Below are 18,632 nucleotides of genomic sequence, written 5' to 3' on the forward strand. Positions count from 1 at the left end.
AAGGAATTTCTGGGATTGGGAACTCCAGGAATGGGATCATCCCGGTGGGATTGAACCTGGCAGGTGGGGCACATTTCCCATCGAATCCAAGGAATTTCTGGGATTCCCGACCTGGGATCAGAACAGCCCCGAGGTTCGCCCTGCTGGAATCACAAATCCCAACCCCAATTCCCTGCGGGGCTGGAATGACAGGGATGCAAACCGGAGAGGGAAAATCAAGACCCTAAATCTGAGTGCAGGAAGGATTTCCTGTGACCCCAACAGCGCCCGAGGGGGGTGGAGTGCATCCCATATGGAGCAGATCCCTGAAACCCCACAAGGACAGGGACTGGGATGGAGTGCATTCCATATAGAGCAGATCCCTAAAACACAGCAGGGATGAGAATGGAGTGCATCCCATATGGAACAGATCCCTAAAACACCGAAGGGAATGGAGTGCATCCCATATAGAGCAGATCCCTGAAACCCCACAAGGACAGGGACTGGGATGGAGTGCATTCCATATAGAGCAGATCCCTGAAACCCCACAGGGACAGGGACTGGGATGGAGTGCATCCCATATGGAGCAGATCCCTGAAACACAGCAGGGATGAGGATGGAGTGCATCCCATATAGAGCAGATCCCTAAAACCCCACAGAGATTGGGATGAGGATGGAGTCCATCCCATGGTTTGGATCCCATAAACACCACAGGGACTGGGATGGAGTCCATCCCATGGTTTGGATCCCATAAAGCCCGCAGGGATGAGGATGGAGTCCATCCATGGTTCAGATCCCATAAACCCCACAGAGATCGGGATGAGGATGGAGTCCATCCCAGGGTTCAGACCCCACAAACCCCACAGGGATCGGGCTGACGATCCCGGGATGCAGCGATTCCCGATTTCCACACGGTGGAGACTCTGGGAGCCGCCGGTCGCTCTGCCCCGATCTTAACCCACCGCGGGTGATTAAGAGCCGCGCGTTAATTAGCGCTGGCGCGGAGCCCCGCGGTAATTACCGGGCGAGCGGGGCGGAGCGCTGCAGAGCCCAGCCCGACCCGCGGGGATTTGGGATCGCGGGATGTGAATCACGGGTGACCTTGGCAGGAACAACCCAACCCCACAGAGCCACACCGCGGGAAACGCTGCAGCCGGGCGGGCAGGGAGCCCAGCCCGGACCGGAAACCCCATTGAAAAACCCCAAATCCCATGAGCAAAAACCCCATTGACAAAAACCCCCAAACCCCATTAGCAAAAACCCCATTGACAAAAACCCCAAATCCCCCATTAGCAAAAACCCCATTGACAAAAACCCCAAAACCCCCATTAGCAAAAACCCCATTGACAAAAACCCCACTGACAAAACCCCATTAGCAAAAATCCCAAAAACCCCCAGGAACAAAAACCCTAAAAACCCCACGAATGAAAACCCCAAAAACCCCATAAACAAAACCCCACACCAGACTTGGCTCCAATGGGATCTCGACCCTAAAACAAATCCCAAAAGTCAGCTCCAATAGGATCTCGATCCTAGAACAAATCCCACACCAAACTGAGCTCCAGTGGGATGCCGATCCTAAAACAAATCCCAAATCCCAAATCCCGCCAGGCTCCGTGCCGGGCTGGCAGCACCGCCGCGGCTCAGCCTTGACCTCAGCTCGGCACCAAACCCCACCGAGGATTCCTCAGCCCCATTCAGCTTTTCGAGGCGATTTCCTCCAATTCAGGGCGGTTTTGGGAACGAGCCCAACCCATTCACCGACCCTTTATCGCCCCTAAAGGGATTTTTCTGCATTTATCTGCCGGGGAAGCTCTGCAGCTGCTGGGAAGGGCAGGAGGTCAAAGCTGAACGCAGTTCAGATTTGGGGTTTGTCCCTTTGCACGGCGGGATGGAGGGAAAAACCCCAAAAATGGGGATTGGGAATTCCTGGAGGGAGGGCGGGATAGAAAACCAGGAGGGAAACTGAGATTTGGGGATGATTTTGAATATTATCTGCAAATTATATATATGTGATATATTGTGATATATTTATGTTATAAATTTGGGGAAAAAACAGGGATATTTTGGAAAGGAGCTGCAGGAATGGCAGGGAAGGGAAGCTGTGGATGTTTCTGGAAGTGTCCCAGGCCAGGCTGGGGCAGGAAAGGTGGCAAATCCTTCCCTCCATCCCTCCTCATCCATCCCATCCCGAGGAGCTCCAATTCCCACTCTGCCTTCCCTTTATTCTCCTCATTCCCTTCAACCACCGACAATTCTACAAATTTCCGATTTTCCAGCAGTGCCATCCTCGTTTCGATTATAAAATCCCATTTTTGTGCTTTTTCCCGGTTTTTTTGCCCACCCTGCAGCTCCCTCCCCTCACCCCCGAGCCGCCAGCACTGCGGTAATTAAAGCTTTTAAAAAAGGAGAGCAGCAGCAGCAAAAAATCCGCATTTGCCTCTTTTTGCCTCTCGGAAGAGCCACCTGTTTTATGGGAACAGAGGGATTTATGGGCACATTAACGCCGAGCTGCTGCTCCCACCCTGATGAGGTTCTCAGTGACCTCTTCTCCCCGGAGATTTATGGTTTCTCCCGGCAGAGCTGACTCCATCCCGCAGTCGGGAGAGCTCCTGGATCCTGCTTTGCACCACAAAACCGTCTGGAATTGTGCACTGATTCCCAGAAGGCGCTGGATTTCCCCAGCAAGGGGGTCAGGATTTTGAGGGAGACACCTTGCCTTTATCCTGTTTTTTTCCATGGGGTTGGAGCAGAATCCGTGATGGGATCAGGGAGCAGATAGTGACACAATCCCGGCAAAATTCCCCACAAAAGCCAGAGCCTCCCAGCCCCCAAATCCCCTCCTGGTTCCCCCAAATCCCCTCCTGGTTCCCCCAAATCCTCTCCTGGTTCCCCCAAACCCTTCCTGGTTCCCCCAAATCCCTTCCTGGTTCCCCCAAATCCCCTCCTGGTTCCCCCAAATCCCCTCCTGGCTCCCCCAAATCCCCTCCTGGTTCCCCCAAACCGCAGCCCCGATAAAACCGAGTGGATAAACCCCCAAAGCACCGGGAAAAGCTTCCCCAGCAGCTCCCCCATCCCATCCCCCGGCGAGGTGACGATTCGGTGATGTGGAAACACAAAGCCAAGGTCACCAAAACCCCATCCCGAACCACTCTTCCCGCCCACGTTTCGGGCTGCAGGTAATAAAATCTCCCACGGAGCGAAACGCATTGGAATTCGGGAGCGAAACTCATTGGAATTCTCCTCCGGAGCTCTGCGGAGAACATCTCCCGAGCCGCGGGCGGGAGGACGGGAGAGGCACAGCCTGGCTTGGGCACCGAGCCCCGAAATGGGCAGAATTCCCGAGAATTCCCGAGAATTCCTGAGAATTCCTGAGAATTCCTGAGAATTCTCCGACTCCCGGCGCGGGGAAGGAGCAGGGGAGAAGGGAATTAACTGCGGCGGTGCTGCAGGGCAGGGAGAGGTCAGGGCTGAGCTCCGGGCACTGCAGGGAGCTGGGGAGAGCTCGTTCCCAAATCCTGACACCGGGGAGAGCTCATTCCCAAATCCCGGGACTGGGAATGGCACCGGGAAGGGTTCATTCCCAAATTGCAGCCCTGCAGGGCACTGGGAAGAGCTCGTTCCCAAATCTCAGCCCTTGGAATGACACCGGGAAGAGCTCATAGCCCAGTCCTCGGCACTGCAGGGAGCTGGGAATGACACCAGGAAGGATTCATTCCCAAATTGCAGCCCTGCAGGGCACCAGGAAGAGCTCATTCCCTAATCCCAGCCCTTGGAATGACACCGGGAAGAGCTCATTCCCAAATCCCTGGCCCCGGGAAGAGCTCATTCCCCAATCCCAGCCCTGCAGGGAGCTGGGAAGATTTAATTCCTAAATCCCCAGCACTGGGAAGGGCTCATTCCCAAATCCTATCCCTGCAGGGCACCAGGAAGAGCTCATTCCCAATCCCCGGCCCTGGGAAGAGCTCATTCCCGAATCCCTGGCCCCGGGAAGAGCTCGTTCCCAATCCCCGGCCCCGGGAAGAGCTCATTCCCAAATCCCTGGCCCCGGGAAGAGCTCATTCCCAAATCCCTGGCCCCAGGAACAGCTCGTTCCCAATCCCGGTGACCCCACAGCAGCAGCAGCAGCTCCGGGAGAAGCAGGAGCTCCCAACCAAACCAGGGAAAGAGCCATGGAGCCACCAGCAGCTCCTCACATCCAAACCCAGCTCTGATCCCTTCCAACCAGCCTTGGAGTGATTATTCCTACAAATCTGGGGGTTTTATTGTTATAAATTTGGTTTTTTAGGACAGAGCCGCTCACCCTGCAGGGTCTGAGCAGCCAGGGCGATGCTGTGAATTCCCCACGAGAATTCTGACCATAAACCCTCAAAGCCTCGCTGTCCTCCCCGCTCCCGCCACCAGCCATCCCCGCGTGTAAACATCGCCGAGCAGAGCAGCCAAAATCCCCTGGAATTGCCCCAAAGCGATCCCGGCTCTCCCTGCCCGCCGAGGGCTTTTGTTCGAAGCTCTCGCAGCTCCTTTTGGAAATAAATTCTTTACTGGCTGCATCGTTATTCCCGGGGGCAGTTTTAGGACTTTAATGTTTTTATTGTTTTAATCCGGCGTGTAAAAAGGATTAAAACAAAAGGAATCGCTTGAGCACAACAGCTGGGCAGAGGCTCGGCAGGTGGTGAAGTCGCGCCGAGATTTAAGGAGATTTTGGGAGATTTTGGGAGGGGTGGGATGAGCCCGAGCCGGGCTGGGCCTCTGCTGTTCCAAATTTGGGGTTGGTGTGGCTGATCGAGAACCTGCTGAGCCGAAATCAGCCCCAAACCGGGAGGGGTGACCCCAATTTAGCCAAAATTCAGCCCAAACCGGGGAGGGGTGACCCCAATTTAGCCAAAATTCAACCCAAACCGGGGAGGGGTGACCCCAATTTAGCTAAAATTAAACCCAAAACCAGGGAGGGCTGACCCAAATTTAGCCAAAATTCAGCCCCAAACCGGGGGGGTGTGACCCCAATTTAGCCAAAATTCAACCCAAACCAGGGAGGGATGACCCCAATTTAGCCAAAATTCAACACAAAACCAGGAAGGGGTGACCCCAATTTAGCCAAAATTCAACCCAAAACCAGCCCGAACAGCCTGACCCCAAACCCGACCCTAAGGAAGGTTCTCACACAAAGCAGTGAGAAACTGAGGTGGAAAATGTGACCCCAAACCCCCGAAAATGCAAAAAAATCTACTCTGTGCCTGAGCAGAAATCCCACCTTTCTCTCTAGAAATCCTGGTATTAGATAAAGACATTAAAATAGATATTCAAGGTGGTTTTCCACCCTGCTCCCCACATTTCTGCCCTCGGGGCGCTCGGGACACGCAGTGCCCTGTTTGCTCCAGTATTCCCAGTATCCCCAGTATTCCCAGTATCCCCAGTGCTCCCATCATTCCCAGTATTCCCAGTATCCCCAGTATTCCCAGTATCCCCAGTGCTCCCGCCGCCAGCGCCGCAGGGCTCCGCGGTGCCGCAGAGGGGCGGAGCAGCTCCGCCAGCCAACAAAGCATCCTCCGGAGAAAAAAGGAGAATTTCAGCAAAGCCGCGCCGGGCTGGCAAACGGACGGGGAAACGGAGCAGGAAAATCAAAATTTCCCCGATTGTTTGGGTATTGAAAGGGGAAGCAGCACAGGAAAATCAGTTTTTCACTGATTATTTGGGTGTTGAAAGGGGAAGCGGCGCAGGAAAATCAGTTTTTCCCCGATTAATTGGGTGTTGAAATAAACAGGTTTCCAAAGGAAAACCTTCCAGTCCTTCCCCTCCACCCCACAGCACCCTCGGGAAAGGGAGAACATCCCAGGCAGATTCTCCCACCTCCAGCTCGGCTTTTTTAATCCTTGACAGCTTAATTTCACACACAGAAAACGCTGAACGCTCAGGCACCTTTCCGGGGGTTGGATAAATCCTTTTCCCATCCCAGCCGCGGTGCTGATTTGGGAAATCCGCGGCGCTGATAACGAGCTCTGTGTCGGAGCTGCTGCTCCGGGCGAGCAGTGATTTGTTCCCGCAGTAAAATAAAAAGGATTTACAATTGTCTGGGAGGGAGCGAGGCTGAGGAACCGAACGGCTCTGCCTTCCAAACGGCGAGTGAACATCGGGAAATGCGGGAATTGCCAGGAAAACACCCCGAGCCGCGAAGGGGGAGGGAAAAGCTCAAACCAGGAGGGTTTGGCAGCACTTTGGGATCTCTCTGTGCCTTCCCTGCACAGCCAGACCCCATTTCGGAGGGTTTTGGGGAGAAATAAACCACATTTTGCGGGTTTGGACAAACCCAGCGCAGCTCCAGCTCCCCTGAGCTCAGAAATGCCCAGCCTGGCTCAGCTCCTGGCAGCAAAATTCGCATTTTTGGGACATTTTTGGGGCAGAGCTGGAGCTCCAGGTGAGGACTTGGCTCAGCCCGAGGCAGAAACTCGGTGGGTGTGAAATCCTTAAATCAGAACAAGGAGTTCTGATTTATGATTTATAGATCTGTGAACGCAGGGCTGAGTTCCTTTTGGGGTTTTTCTGCAGCCCTGATCGAGTTCCCAAAAAAGAGAAATTCTCCCTCCTCACTCCCTGCTGCTGCTGCAGAAAGTGGAGATCAGAACTGTGAACAGCGAGGTTTGGGAAAGAAATAGAAACCCTAAATAAATCAGAAATTGAGATTATTAGGAATTGGAACTGAGGAACTACAAACCCACCATCCTACAAACTGGGAACAGCGAGGTTTGGGAAAGAAATATAAACCCAAATAAATCAGAAATTGAGATTATTAGGAATTTGAACTGAGGAACTACAAACCCACCATCCTACAAACTGGGAACAGCGAGGTTTGGGAGAAAAAATACAAATTCCAGATAAATCAGTAATTGAGATAATTAGAAATTTGAACTGAGAACTCCAAACCCAGCTGGAGGGATGATAGCAAACCCTGAGCAAACCCTGAGTAAAGCCTGAGTAAAGCCCTTGGATGCTCCTCCTGCAGCCCCGGGGATGAGGCCAGCAGTTCCCATCCCATTTTCTCCTTTTCCCGAGGCTGATTTATGGTTTTAGGGCTGCTGAGGCTGCAGATGGCTCTGCTGCCTGGGAACTGCCCACCCAGCAGGGCGCAGCTGATTTGGGGCAAAATCTGAGGTTTTGGGGGAAATCTGCCCTGCTGGCAGGAGGAGCTGAGCTGGGGGAGAACAACCTGCAGTCCTGAGGGGTTTGGGGAGATTTGGGATGGATGGAGAATCCAGGAGGAAACTTATTGGGGATTCCGCTGCAGAGGGAATGGGGTCACTGCCCCAAATCCCCCAGTTTTACCCCAAAATGAGCTGAGGATTCTGCTGCACAGGAAATGAGGTCACTGCCCCAAATCCCCTGTTTTAACCCCAAAACGAGATGGGGATTCTGCTGCACAGGAAATGGGGTCACTGCCTCAAATCCCCCGGTTTTACCCCAAAAATGAGCTGAAGATTCTGCTGCACAGAATTTGGGTTTACTGCCCCAAATCCCCCAGTTTTACCCCAAAAAGAGCTGAGGATTCTGCTGCACAGGAAATAGGGTCACTGCCCCAAATCTCCCGGTTTTACCCCAAAACGAGCTGGGGAAGGGCACGGGGAGCAGGACAGCTCCGTGGCCACCTCAGCCTGTGACACTCCTGGTGACATTCCGGTGGCACTGCAGGGGGACTCTGACCAGGCTGGAACCCAGCGGGGATTTGGGGACAAATCCCACCTTTTGGGGACAAATGGGGCTGCAGTGCCCTTGAGAGCAGCATGGGAGCAGCGGCTGGGGTGGCTGTCCCTGCTCTAGAATGTCCCCAAATCCCAGCTGGGTCCCCAAATACCTGCTGTCCCTGCTGCCCCCCGGATCACCCCAAGGCCCTAAAATCCCCTTTTTCCTGCCCCAAAATCCCCCTTTTCCTGCCCTAAAATCCCACCATGAAGCTTCCAGGTTCATTCCCAGTTTCCCTGAGATCCTGGGAATGCTGCTGGGAACACCAGGACAGTCACCCCACAGCTCCCCATGCCCCCCAGATCACCCCAAAGCCCTAAAATCCCCCTTTCCTGTCCCAAAACTCCCTTTTCCTGCCCCAAAATCCCACCATGAAGCTTCCAGGCTCATTCCCAGTTTCCCTGAGATCCTGGGAATGCTGCTGGGAACACCAGGACAGTCACCCCACAGCTCCCCATGCCCCCCAGATCACCCCAAAGCCCTAAAATCCCCTTTTTTCCCCCAAAATCCCAGCAGGAAGCTTCCAGGCTCATTCCTGGCTCATTCCCAGCTCATCCCAGTCTCCCTGAGATCCTGGGAACACCAGGGCAGTCACCCCACAGCTCCCCATGCCCCTCAGATCACTCCAAGACCCTAAAATCCCCTTTTTTCCCCCAAATCCAGCCCTGAGCCTGGCCGAGGCACTCCTGGCTGGACCTTGGGCAGCTGTCCAGCTGTCCAGCGCTGTGGCCGAGTGACAGAGGAGGGCAGAGCTGTGATCCAAGAGCTGCCAAGGAATCCCAGCCAGAGGAATGACAAAGATTTCAGCTTACAGGAAACGCTGCTATTAAATAATATTTAAGCCTTAATTACGTTTTAAACCAGGCCGTTTTGGAAGAAAAGGAGCTCAGCGATGGTGCTTTTGTAGTTAAAGGTCTGTCAACATTTCCATTTTAAACCTTCATTTCTAGGGGGTTTATAATTTGGCCATAAAAATTCATTCTAGGCTGGAACTTGGCAAACAGGGGCTCAGCCTAGGAGCAATATTTTTTATGATCCAATTTGCTTTAAATTGGTTTGGCCGTTTTTAAGTTATAGGAGTGTAAAAAATAAACGTTTACTGGTTTCAGATGCCTTCTCCAGCTTATTATTATTCCAAATTAGCCTTCCCCATCCCCACCTCCAAAAATACCTTCGGAGAGAGGTGGGAGAGCTCTGCTGACAGTCCAGGAGTTACAGCTCGAATTAATTCCCTCTTTCTCCTGCCAACAACTGAACATTCCTGGAGGCAGCGCTGCTGCCATGCCGTTCTCAGAGCCATCCTGGCCCCGAAAAATTCCCTGAAAAATCGGGAATTTGGTGCAGCAGCTGCTGCTCGGTGCAGGAACTGCAGCTGGCCAGGCCTGGGGTGAGGAATTGGCTCTGGAAATGTGCATTCCCGGGGAAGAACAGCTTTGTAAATGAGTAATTCAGTCTGAAAATCTGCATTCCTGTTTGCCCATTTATAAATGAATAATTCGCTCTGGAAATCTGCATTCCCAGGAATAGCAGGAATGTAATTTCCCATTTATTCATTTCTAAATGAATAATTTGCTCTGGAAATGTGCATTCTCGGGGATAACAGGAATGTTATTTCCCATTTATCCCATTTTCAAATGAATAACTCGCTCTGGAAAATGCATTCCCAGGAAAATCTGCATTCCTGACAATAAGAGAGACCTTTCCAAATGAATAATTTGCTCTGGAAATGTCCATTCCCAGGAAATAACTCATTTCCAAATTAATAATTTGCTCTGAAAACTGCATTCTCGGGGATAACAGGAATGTTATTTCCCATTTTTATCCATTTCCAAATGAATAACTCGCTCTGGAAAGCTGCATTCCTGGGAAATATCATTCCTGTTATTCCATTTATCCATTTCCAAATGAATAATTTGGTCGGTTTTTAATCTGCAATCCCAGGAAATCACACATTTCCAAATGAATAATTTGGTCTGGTTTTTAATCTGCATTCCCAGAAAATATAATTCTTGTTATTTCGTTTATCCATTTCCAAATGAATAATTTTCTCTGGTTTTTAATCTGCATTCCCAGGAAACCACACATTTCCAAATGAATAATTTTCTCTGGTTTTTAATCTGCATTCCCAGGAAATCACACATTTCCAAACGAATAATTCGCTCTGGAAATTCCCTGGAATAACTGCAGATTTGTTCCTCGGCAGGATTTTTCCATCCCAACAAAAAGCTGCGGCTGGGGAGGAGCTGGAGGTGGGCAGAGGAACTCCTGAGCTCCAGATTTCCCTCGGATTTCAGAGCAGGAGGTTTATGGCTCGGCGTCCAGAGCCACCTGGGGGCTGCAGGGACACAGCTCTGGCTGTCCCCGCCTGCCGGGTGACAAAAGGGAGGATTTGGGGTTTTTGTGTGGGTAAATTCCAAGGTTTGGTGTGGAGGGAGGAGGAGGAGGAGCAGCACAGCCCAGCCCCGGCAGGGAGGGGCTCTGGGGGAGGTTTGGGGACACCTGGGGACACCGGGGAGGGCTGGAGGGGGATGGCAGCTGCTCCTGGTGACACACAGCGGTGTCTGGGTCACCTGGGGGTCATCAATGTGAGACCACTGCAGTGTCCAGGTCACCTGGGGGTCATAGATCTGAGACCATTGCAGTGTCCAGGTCACCTGGGGTCCAGAGCTGTGACCACTGTGGTGTCCAGGTCACCTGGGGGTCATGAATGTGAGACCACTGGGGTGTCCAGGTCACCTCGGGGACATGAATCTGTGACCCCTGTGGTGTCCAGGTCACCTGGAGGTGACTCAACTGCTCCTGTTTCCCTCTTTTCCTGCCTTTCCCAGCTCCCCTCAGATGCTCTGCCCCATTCTCAGGGTCAGGATCATTCCTGATTTCCCATTTCCTGGTTTTCCTGCCTTTTTCCAGCTCCTCAAGGACGTTCTGCTCTTCTCCCAGGGTCAGGATTATTCCTGATTTTCCTTTTCCCAGCTCCCCTCGGATGCTCTGCTCTGTTCCCAAGGACAGGATCATTCCTGATTTCCCATTTCCCAGTTTTCCTGCCTTCTTCCAGCTCCCCATGGATGCTCTGTTCTGTTCCCAGGGTCAGGATCATTCCTGATTTCCCATTTCCCATTTCCTGCCCTTTCCCAGCTCCCCTTGGAGCTCCCAGCACCATCCCTGAACTGGGGGAACTGGTCTTGCTCCCCTCCTGGCCACCTGGACCAGTTCAAGTCCCAGCTCAGGCAGAAATCCCAATCTGGAAACCCCAAAACAGCCTCAGTGCCACCCCACAGCTGGAGCAGTGCCAGGAGAGAAGGGGAAAAGGGAAAAAAAGGGGAAAAGGGGAAAAAAAGGGGAAAAGGGAAAAAGAGGCAAAAGGGAAAAGGGGAAACAGAGAAAGGGGGAGAAAGGAGGAAAAGGGGAAAAGGGGAAAAGGGGAAAAGGGGAAAAGGGGAAAAGGGGAAAAGGGGAAAAGGGGAAAAGGGGAAAAGGGGAAAAGGGGAAAAGGGGAAAAGGGGAAAAAGGCCTTTTTTCCTCTCTGCACACCCTCCAAAAGGACAAACCCACATTTGGGCTCTCCAGCCCCACCCCGCAGCAGTCTGTGCCTCATCCATTCCGGGGCAATGGAGATTTAAGGGATAATGGTCACGGCAGCAGAGAACACAAAGCCATAAACTGCTTTTGAGGTTGGTTAAATGCCAAGTGATGCTGCCATAAACATTATTTCTATTATATGACAAGATAAGAGGATACAATAAACCGGCGAGGAGGAGGGAAAAAAAAAAATCAAAATATAAAATAATTTTCTGGCCTCGTGAGAAGTTTGGCGTTTCCTGCACACAGCAGGGCTTAGGGGGAATAAATTGGGGAAATTAAAGGCGGTGTTTGTTAAAAAGCAAACGGCTGTGGGAGGAAATGGCCTGGATAACTGGAGCTGGGGAATTAGGGCCTGAGGGATGATTTGTGTGCCTTGGAAAGGGAAATGTGCTCAGGGAGGGAGGGATGGAGGGAGAGTCTTGCTCCCTGTTCAATATATTCAGTATTTTGCTCCTGCTGGGCAGCAGGAATGGCCAAGCAGCTCCAAAAATCAGGATTTTCCTCCGTGAGGAGACTCTGGAGCATCCCAAGGCAAACCTCCCTGGGGCTGCAGCTGAACCCCCTGGTGAGCCCCAGGAAGGGTTAATTGCCTAATTAACGAGGTGGAGCTGCTGTGACAACAGAAATGCCCAAATTTCATCAAACCTGAAGGGTTAATTCCTTAATTAACGAGGTGGAGCTGTCCCACTGCACAGACCATGGGAACATCTCCCAGTTCCAACAGAAATACCCAAATTCTCCCAAACCTGAAGGGTTAATTCCCTAATTTCCAAGGCAGACCTGTTCCATTACATCTCTCAATTCCAACAAAAATGCCCAAATTCCCCCAAACTTGAAGGTTTAATTCCCTAATTAACAAGGCGGAGCTGTCCCGTTACAACACCTCTCAGTTCCTACAGAAACGCCCAAATTCCCCCAAATTTGAAGGTTGAATTCCCCCAAACCTGAATGTTTAATTCTCCCAAATTTGAATGTTTAATTCCCCCAAACTTGTAGGTTTAATTCCCTAACCATCAAGGCAGAACTGTCCCGTTACAACACCTCCCAGCTCCTACAGAAATGCCCAAATTCCCCCAAATTTGAAGGTTGAATTCCCCCAAATTTGAAGGCTGAATTCCCCCAAACCTGAATGTTTAATTCTCCCAAATTTGAATGTTTAATTCCCCCAAATTTGAAGGTTGAATTCCCCAATTCCCCGCAGAGGCAGAGCTCTCCCTGCCCAAGTCCCACCCTGCAATTCGGAGCTCGGAGGGATTCCACCCCACAAAATCCCCACTCAGACATCCCTCTGCGCCTTCCAGGCCATTCCAGAACCTCCCAGGCCATTCCAGAACCTTCCAGGGCAGCAGCAGCTCCGGGAGAGCTGGAAAATCAGAAAATTCCCCACCTGTGACCTTGGGGGATTCTTTGGGATCGGCGCATTCCCGGCTGCTGGGAGAATCCCAAAATAATCCCCTGCAGCCCTGGCAACCCCAAACATGTTTACAGCCGCGGGGGAAACGCTCTGGGAGCTGGGCTTGGCTCTTCTGGGGATTTCGGGTTTTATTTCCCCCTCCTTGGGCTTTTCTGGCACGGAAATGGGGAAAAAGGAGGAGGAAAAGGGCAGGAAAAGGGGCAGGAAAAGGGGCAGGAAAAGGGGAAGGAAAAGGGGAAGGAAAAGGGGAAGGAAAAGGGGAAGGAAAAGGGGCAGGAAAAGGGGCAGGAAAAGGGGCAGGGAAGGGGGCAGGAAGGGGGCAGGAAAAGGGGCAGGAAAAGGGGAAGGAAAAGGGGAAGGAAAAGGGGCAGGAAAAGGGGCAGGAAAGGGGCAGGAAAAGGGCAGGAAAGGGGCAGGAAAAGGGGCAGGAAAGGAGGAGGAAAGGGGGCAGGAAAAAGGGTTTGAGGGGTAAAAGATGGGCTGGTGTTGGTTACAGAGGGAATGAGCAGCTGCTGGGAGAAGGAATGAAACGGGAAGTGGAATAATTTGATTTTTAGCTTTGCACCAAGGGGGAGTCAGGGCTGCTTTCACAGCTCTGCCATTCCCTCTCCTCCTCCCATCCCAGCTGATCCCGAATTTTAGGGAGCAAAGGAGGCACTGGGTGACTCATCCAGATGGGAATTCTCCATCCCTGGAGGAGTTTCCCATCAAGGAATTCCCCAACCCTGGAGAATAAGACATCGAGAAATTGAGGAATTCTCCATCCCTGGAAGTGTTTCCCATCCAACAATTTCCCATCCCTGGAAGAGTTTCCTATTGAGGAATTTCCCATCCCTGGAAGAGTTTCCTATCGAGGAATTCTCCCTCCCTGGAAGCATTTCCTACACAGGATGGATGATCCCATCCCATTATCCCATTCCCCATCCCAATCCCATCCCATCCCATCATCCCATCATCCCAATCCTATGATCCCATTATCCCAATCCCATTATCCCAAACCCAATCCCACCATCCCATCTCCTGAAGGACGTTCTGTCCCGTCCTGTCATTCTGGGGTCACTCTCCCCCGAATCCTCCCTGTGGGATCTGCAGCATTTCCCACAGGATCCCACAAGGATCCCACAAGGATCCCAGCATCCCCAAGAATCCCAGCACTCCCAGCATTCCCAATCCCACAAAACCAGCCGGAATGGCAGCGAGCAGCAGCTGGGAACAGGCAGAGAGGGGCAGAGAGGGACAGAGAGGGACAGAGAGGGACAGAGAGGGGGGCACAGAGGGGCACAGGGGGAGCACAGGGGGGACACAGAGCAGGGGGGCAGAGCAGCAGAGCCACCTCAGTGTGTCATTGGGGAGCTCGGGGCAGATGAAACCCAAACCCATTTGCTGTTGGCCCTAATTGCGTGTTGCAGGTGGTTTGGGATGGCTCTGCTCACCCCATTAGCTGCTCAAACGCTGCCAATCCATTTCCCTAACGGCTCTGCAATTTCACAGCCTGGGAGCTCCGCAGAAAAAGCAGCAGAGGAAAAAAAGGGGAAAAAAGGAAAGGAAAGGAGAAAGGAGGAAGTTCACCTGCAAGGAGCTGGGTGGGGTTTGAGAAATTTCACAGGCAGAGGAGTTTTAGATAAAAAACAGACTCCGAAAATAAAAGGAAATAAAATAAATTAAATTAAAATAAAATAAAATAAAATAAAATAAAATAAAGAAAATAAAAGAAAAGGTGAAAGGAAGGAGTTCACCTGCAAGGAGCTGGGTGGGGTTTGAGAAATTTCACAGGGAGAGGAGTTTTAGATAAAAAACAGACTCAAAAAAGAGAAAAAATATTAAAAAAAAAAGAAAAGGAGAAAGGAGGAAGTTCCCCTGCTAGGATCTGGGTGAAGCTCATGCCAGGATGAGCAGGAAGGTGGGAAACCCTAAATTTCTGGGTTTGAAGTGCCCAGAGGAGGAGTTTGAGCCATTTTTGTGCCCAGAGAGCCCCTGAGAGCTCAGAACCATGAAATTTCCATGGGAATGTCAGGGATGGGAAGCAGTGAGCAGAGCAGGATGAGCCTCCTTCTCTCACCCCAGGGAGGAGGAATCCACAATGGGGTGGAAAAAGCCATCCCAAAATAGCCCCCTGGGGACCCTCGGCCAGCCTGTCACCTGTCACATTCCCAGCTGCTCCCAGCAGGAATTCCAGAGGCTCAGAGGGGCTCCAGATCCCCGAGGGGCTGCGGGTTTATGGATCCATCCTCGGGGAGCAGAATTAGGGGAACGGAGCCGGGATGGGGTTTGGGGCTGTGACACAACAATCGGCCCCAAAAAACCCCAAAACACCCAAAAAACCCCCCCAAAACCCCAAAAAAACCCCAAAGCAGGCAGGTTGTGCTGCAAGTTGGGGGCTCCAAACTAGGATTCACATCCCACAGATCCCAGGGATCCCATTCCCTGCTGGGATCCCATGAAAATCCATAAATGAGAGCTGTGATTCCTGTGGATCCTGCAGAGATCCCAATAAAACGGCTGCTGGGAGCTCAGATTCCCACAAATCCCACAGAGATCCCACAAAAATCCATAAATGGGAGTTGTGATTCCCACAAATCCCACAGAGATCCCATGAAAATCCATAAATGGGAGCTCAGATTCCCACAAATCCCACAGAGATCCCATAAAAATCCATAAATGGGAGTTGTGATTCCCACAAATCCCACAGAGATCCCACAAAACTCCCTAAATGAGAGCTGTGATTCCCCCAAATCCCACATGGATCCCCCAAAACCCCCAAAAGTGAGCAGTGATTCCCCCAAACCCCACACAGATCCTACCTGGCCGCAGCCCGGCGCGCTGCACACGAAGGGTCTGTCGTCTCCCATCTTTCCCAGCAGCTGCAGAGGGCAGAAAAGAACAGAGAAACCATTAAAAAACTGTTTAAAAAGTTCTAAAAAATCCCCGAGAGTGAGAGCAGAGCTGTCCTGCTGCTGGGGTGGGAATCATCCCGGCCTGAGTTTGGGATTTGGGGGATTTTCCAGCTGGAAAAGGAACTGGGAAGGTGTGGGAGAATCCCTGAGCTCCCATAATGACCCCAAAGGCGCTTTGGTGTCACCTGTGCTCGGTGGGGACAATGCTTGAGCCCTGTTGAGGACAAAACCCCCTCAGCACAGCCTGGCTCAGCTTCCCTCGGGATTTACAGGATCTGGGATATCCCAAACTGGAAACATCCCTCGAGATTTACAGGATAAGGGAATATCCCAAACTGGAGAGATCCCTCAGGATTTACAGGATCTGGGAACATCCTGGGCTGCAGGAATCCACAAGGATCACCAACCCAACCCCAAGAATTCCCCAGACTCATCTTTGCTGCCGAGGAGCAGCAGGAAAACCTCCCAGCACAGCCTGGCTCAGCTTCCCTTGGGATTTACAGGATCTGGGAATATCCCAAACTGGAAACATCCCTTGGGATTTACAGGATCAGAGAATATCCCAGACTGGAAACATCCCTCAGGATCTACAGGATAAGGGAATATCCAGACTGGAAACATCCCTTGGGATTTACAGGATCTGAGAACATCCCAGCTGTAGGAATCCATGAGGATCTACAAGATCAGGGATATCCTGGCTGGAGGAATCCATGAGGATTTACAGGATCTGGGGACATCCCAAACTGAAACATCCCTCAGGATTTACAGGATCTGGGAATAGCCCAAACTGCAGGAACCCGCGAGGATCTACAGGATCAGGGAACATCCCAAACTGGAAACATCCCTCAGGATCTACAGGATCTGGGAATATCCCAAACTGGAGAGATCCCTCAGGATCTACAGGTTCTGGAAATATCCTGGCTGGAGGAATCCACGAGGATTTCCAGGATCAGGGAATATCCCAAACTGGAAAATCCCTCAGGATTTCCAGGATCAGGGAACATCCCAAACTGCAGGAACCCATGAGGATTTCCAGGATCAGGAATATCCCAAACTGCAGGAACCCTCGAGGATCCCCACTCCAACCCCAAGCCTCCCCAACAAATCAGCACAGGCAGAGGCAACGTGCAGCACAGCAAACACCAGCGAGCAGCCATCAAATAAATCCACGGCCTCTCTCCTGTTATATTTTCAATGGGAGAGAACTAAAATTTGTCATTTAATTAATTAAGGGATTATAGGAGTGGTGCTCCGTTTTACAAGGCAATAATCAGGCTCCCCAGTGGGTAAACTACAAGGCTGATGGCAGGGGCAGTTTATCACGGATTACAGCCAAGGATAACAAAACACTCTCTCCTATTATGCCACCACTGAAGCTGCTCTTATTAATAAAAAATAAGAGTAAATAAAGCAGAACGCCCCCCCAGCAGCTCTGCTTCCCTCCACCCACTGATGCTTTTATTGGGGTTTTTAAAAGCTGTGATAAAGCAAATGCTCTCTCGTCTGGGGCTGGAGCTGGGGGAGGCCAGTGGCTCCTGCTCCGGGCTGGGAGAGACTGGGATGGTGGGGAGGGACACTGGGAGGGACTGGGATAACGGGAAAGGACACTGGGAGAGGCTGGGATGGTGGGAAAGGACACTGGGAGAGGCTGGGATGGTGGGAAGAGACACTGGGAGAGACTGGGATGGTGGGAAAGGACACTGGGAGAGGCTGGGATGGTGGGAAAGGACACTGGGAGAGACTGGGATAACGGGAAGGGACACTGGGAGAGACTGGGATGGTGGGAAAGGACACTGGGAGAGACTGGGATGGTGGGGAAGGACACTGGGAGAGACTGGGGTGGTGGGCAAGGATTCTGGGAGAGGCTGGAATAACAGGAAGAGACCCTGAGCTTGGGGGAACAAGGTTAGGATTTGGGGTTGGATTTGGGGCCAGATTTGGGCTGGATTTTGGGTTGGATTAGGGGCTGGATTGGGGCTGGATTTTGGCTGGATTTGGGGCTGGATTTTGGCTGGATTTGGGGCCGGATTTTGGGTTGGATTAGGGCGGGATTGGGGCTGGATTTGGACTGGATTTGAGGCCCTGAACTGCGGGGTCTGTGCACCCAGGAATGGGATCCATGTCCCTCCAGCAGGATGACAGAACAGCCCAGAGAAGCCCCAGAAACACAATCAATCCCTCATCGCCTGAGGCTCTCCCTGCCTCGTGTTCACCCTTCTGCAAAACCCTGAGAAACTCAAACCCAGCATCAGCTGAGAGCAGGAAAACCACCCTGAATCCAACAAAAAAACCACCAAAAAAGCCAGGAGAAAACCCCGGGCAGAGAGCTCAGTTTCCTCGGAGTGTCAGGAGGATCCTCTCGTTCCTTAAAGAAGATTTAGCTGCCGGTGGGCCGCGGAATAGGAGCTCTGCTCACATCCATGTGCTCAGATTTATGTCACATTTAGCCAGGAAAAATTGCTGCCGTAAATCCTGGCGCTAAGAGGAGCCTGGCGAGCAGCGGATTGGCTGCTGGGAGTCATTGCCATCCCTCTGCCGGCAGCCCCGGGATGGTATTTCACTGCTGGATGGGATTCGGCAGGTTGGACGGGCTGGGGAGGGGAAAGGTGGGTTCGGATTGGTGCTGACGGCTTCGGGGAGAATTTTAATGTGGATCGGGGCTGGGTGGGGATTGCTCCCTCTGGTCACACGTTTCTGACAGCTTTGGGGGAGAATTTTAACCCAAATCAGGGCTGGGTGGGGATTGCTCCCTCTGGTCATACATTTCTGACAGCTTTGCCCCAGGATGAGCTGCTTTTGATCACCTGGATGAGCAGAATTCCCAATTTCCCAGCTGAATTCTATGTTTACCCCAGGATGAGCTGCTTTTCCTCACCTGGATGAGCAGAATTCCCAATTTCCCAGCTGAAATCCAAGTTAAATTCTTAATTTCCCAGCTGAATTCCAGGTCTACCCCAGGATGAGCTGCTTTTCTCACCTCAATGACCAAAATTCTCAATTTCCCAGCTGAATTCCAGGTTTACCCCAGGATG

At 51.8% G+C, this 18,632-nt stretch overlaps 1 protein-coding gene across 1 annotated transcript in view; it reads right to left on the bottom strand.

Annotated features, from left to right (window-relative positions):
* Positions 1–18,632, bottom strand: part of LOC146425767 (cyclic AMP-dependent transcription factor ATF-7-like) — a 48,377-nt gene that overhangs the window by 21,023 nt on the left and 8,722 nt on the right. Inside the window, exon 2 of the mRNA XM_085041311.1 lies at positions 15,508–15,567. Within this exon, the coding sequence (XP_084897437.1) occupies positions 15,508–15,555 (48 nt within the window). The 5' untranslated portion in view covers positions 15,556–15,567. The remainder of the gene's footprint in view (positions 1–15,507; positions 15,568–18,632) is intronic.

Source organism: Lichenostomus cassidix, chromosome 29 (genome assembly GCF_008360975.1).
Source record: "Lichenostomus cassidix isolate B80296 chromosome 29, HeHo_3.0, whole genome shotgun sequence".
Lineage (NCBI taxonomy): Eukaryota > Metazoa > Chordata > Aves > Passeriformes > Meliphagidae > Lichenostomus > Lichenostomus cassidix.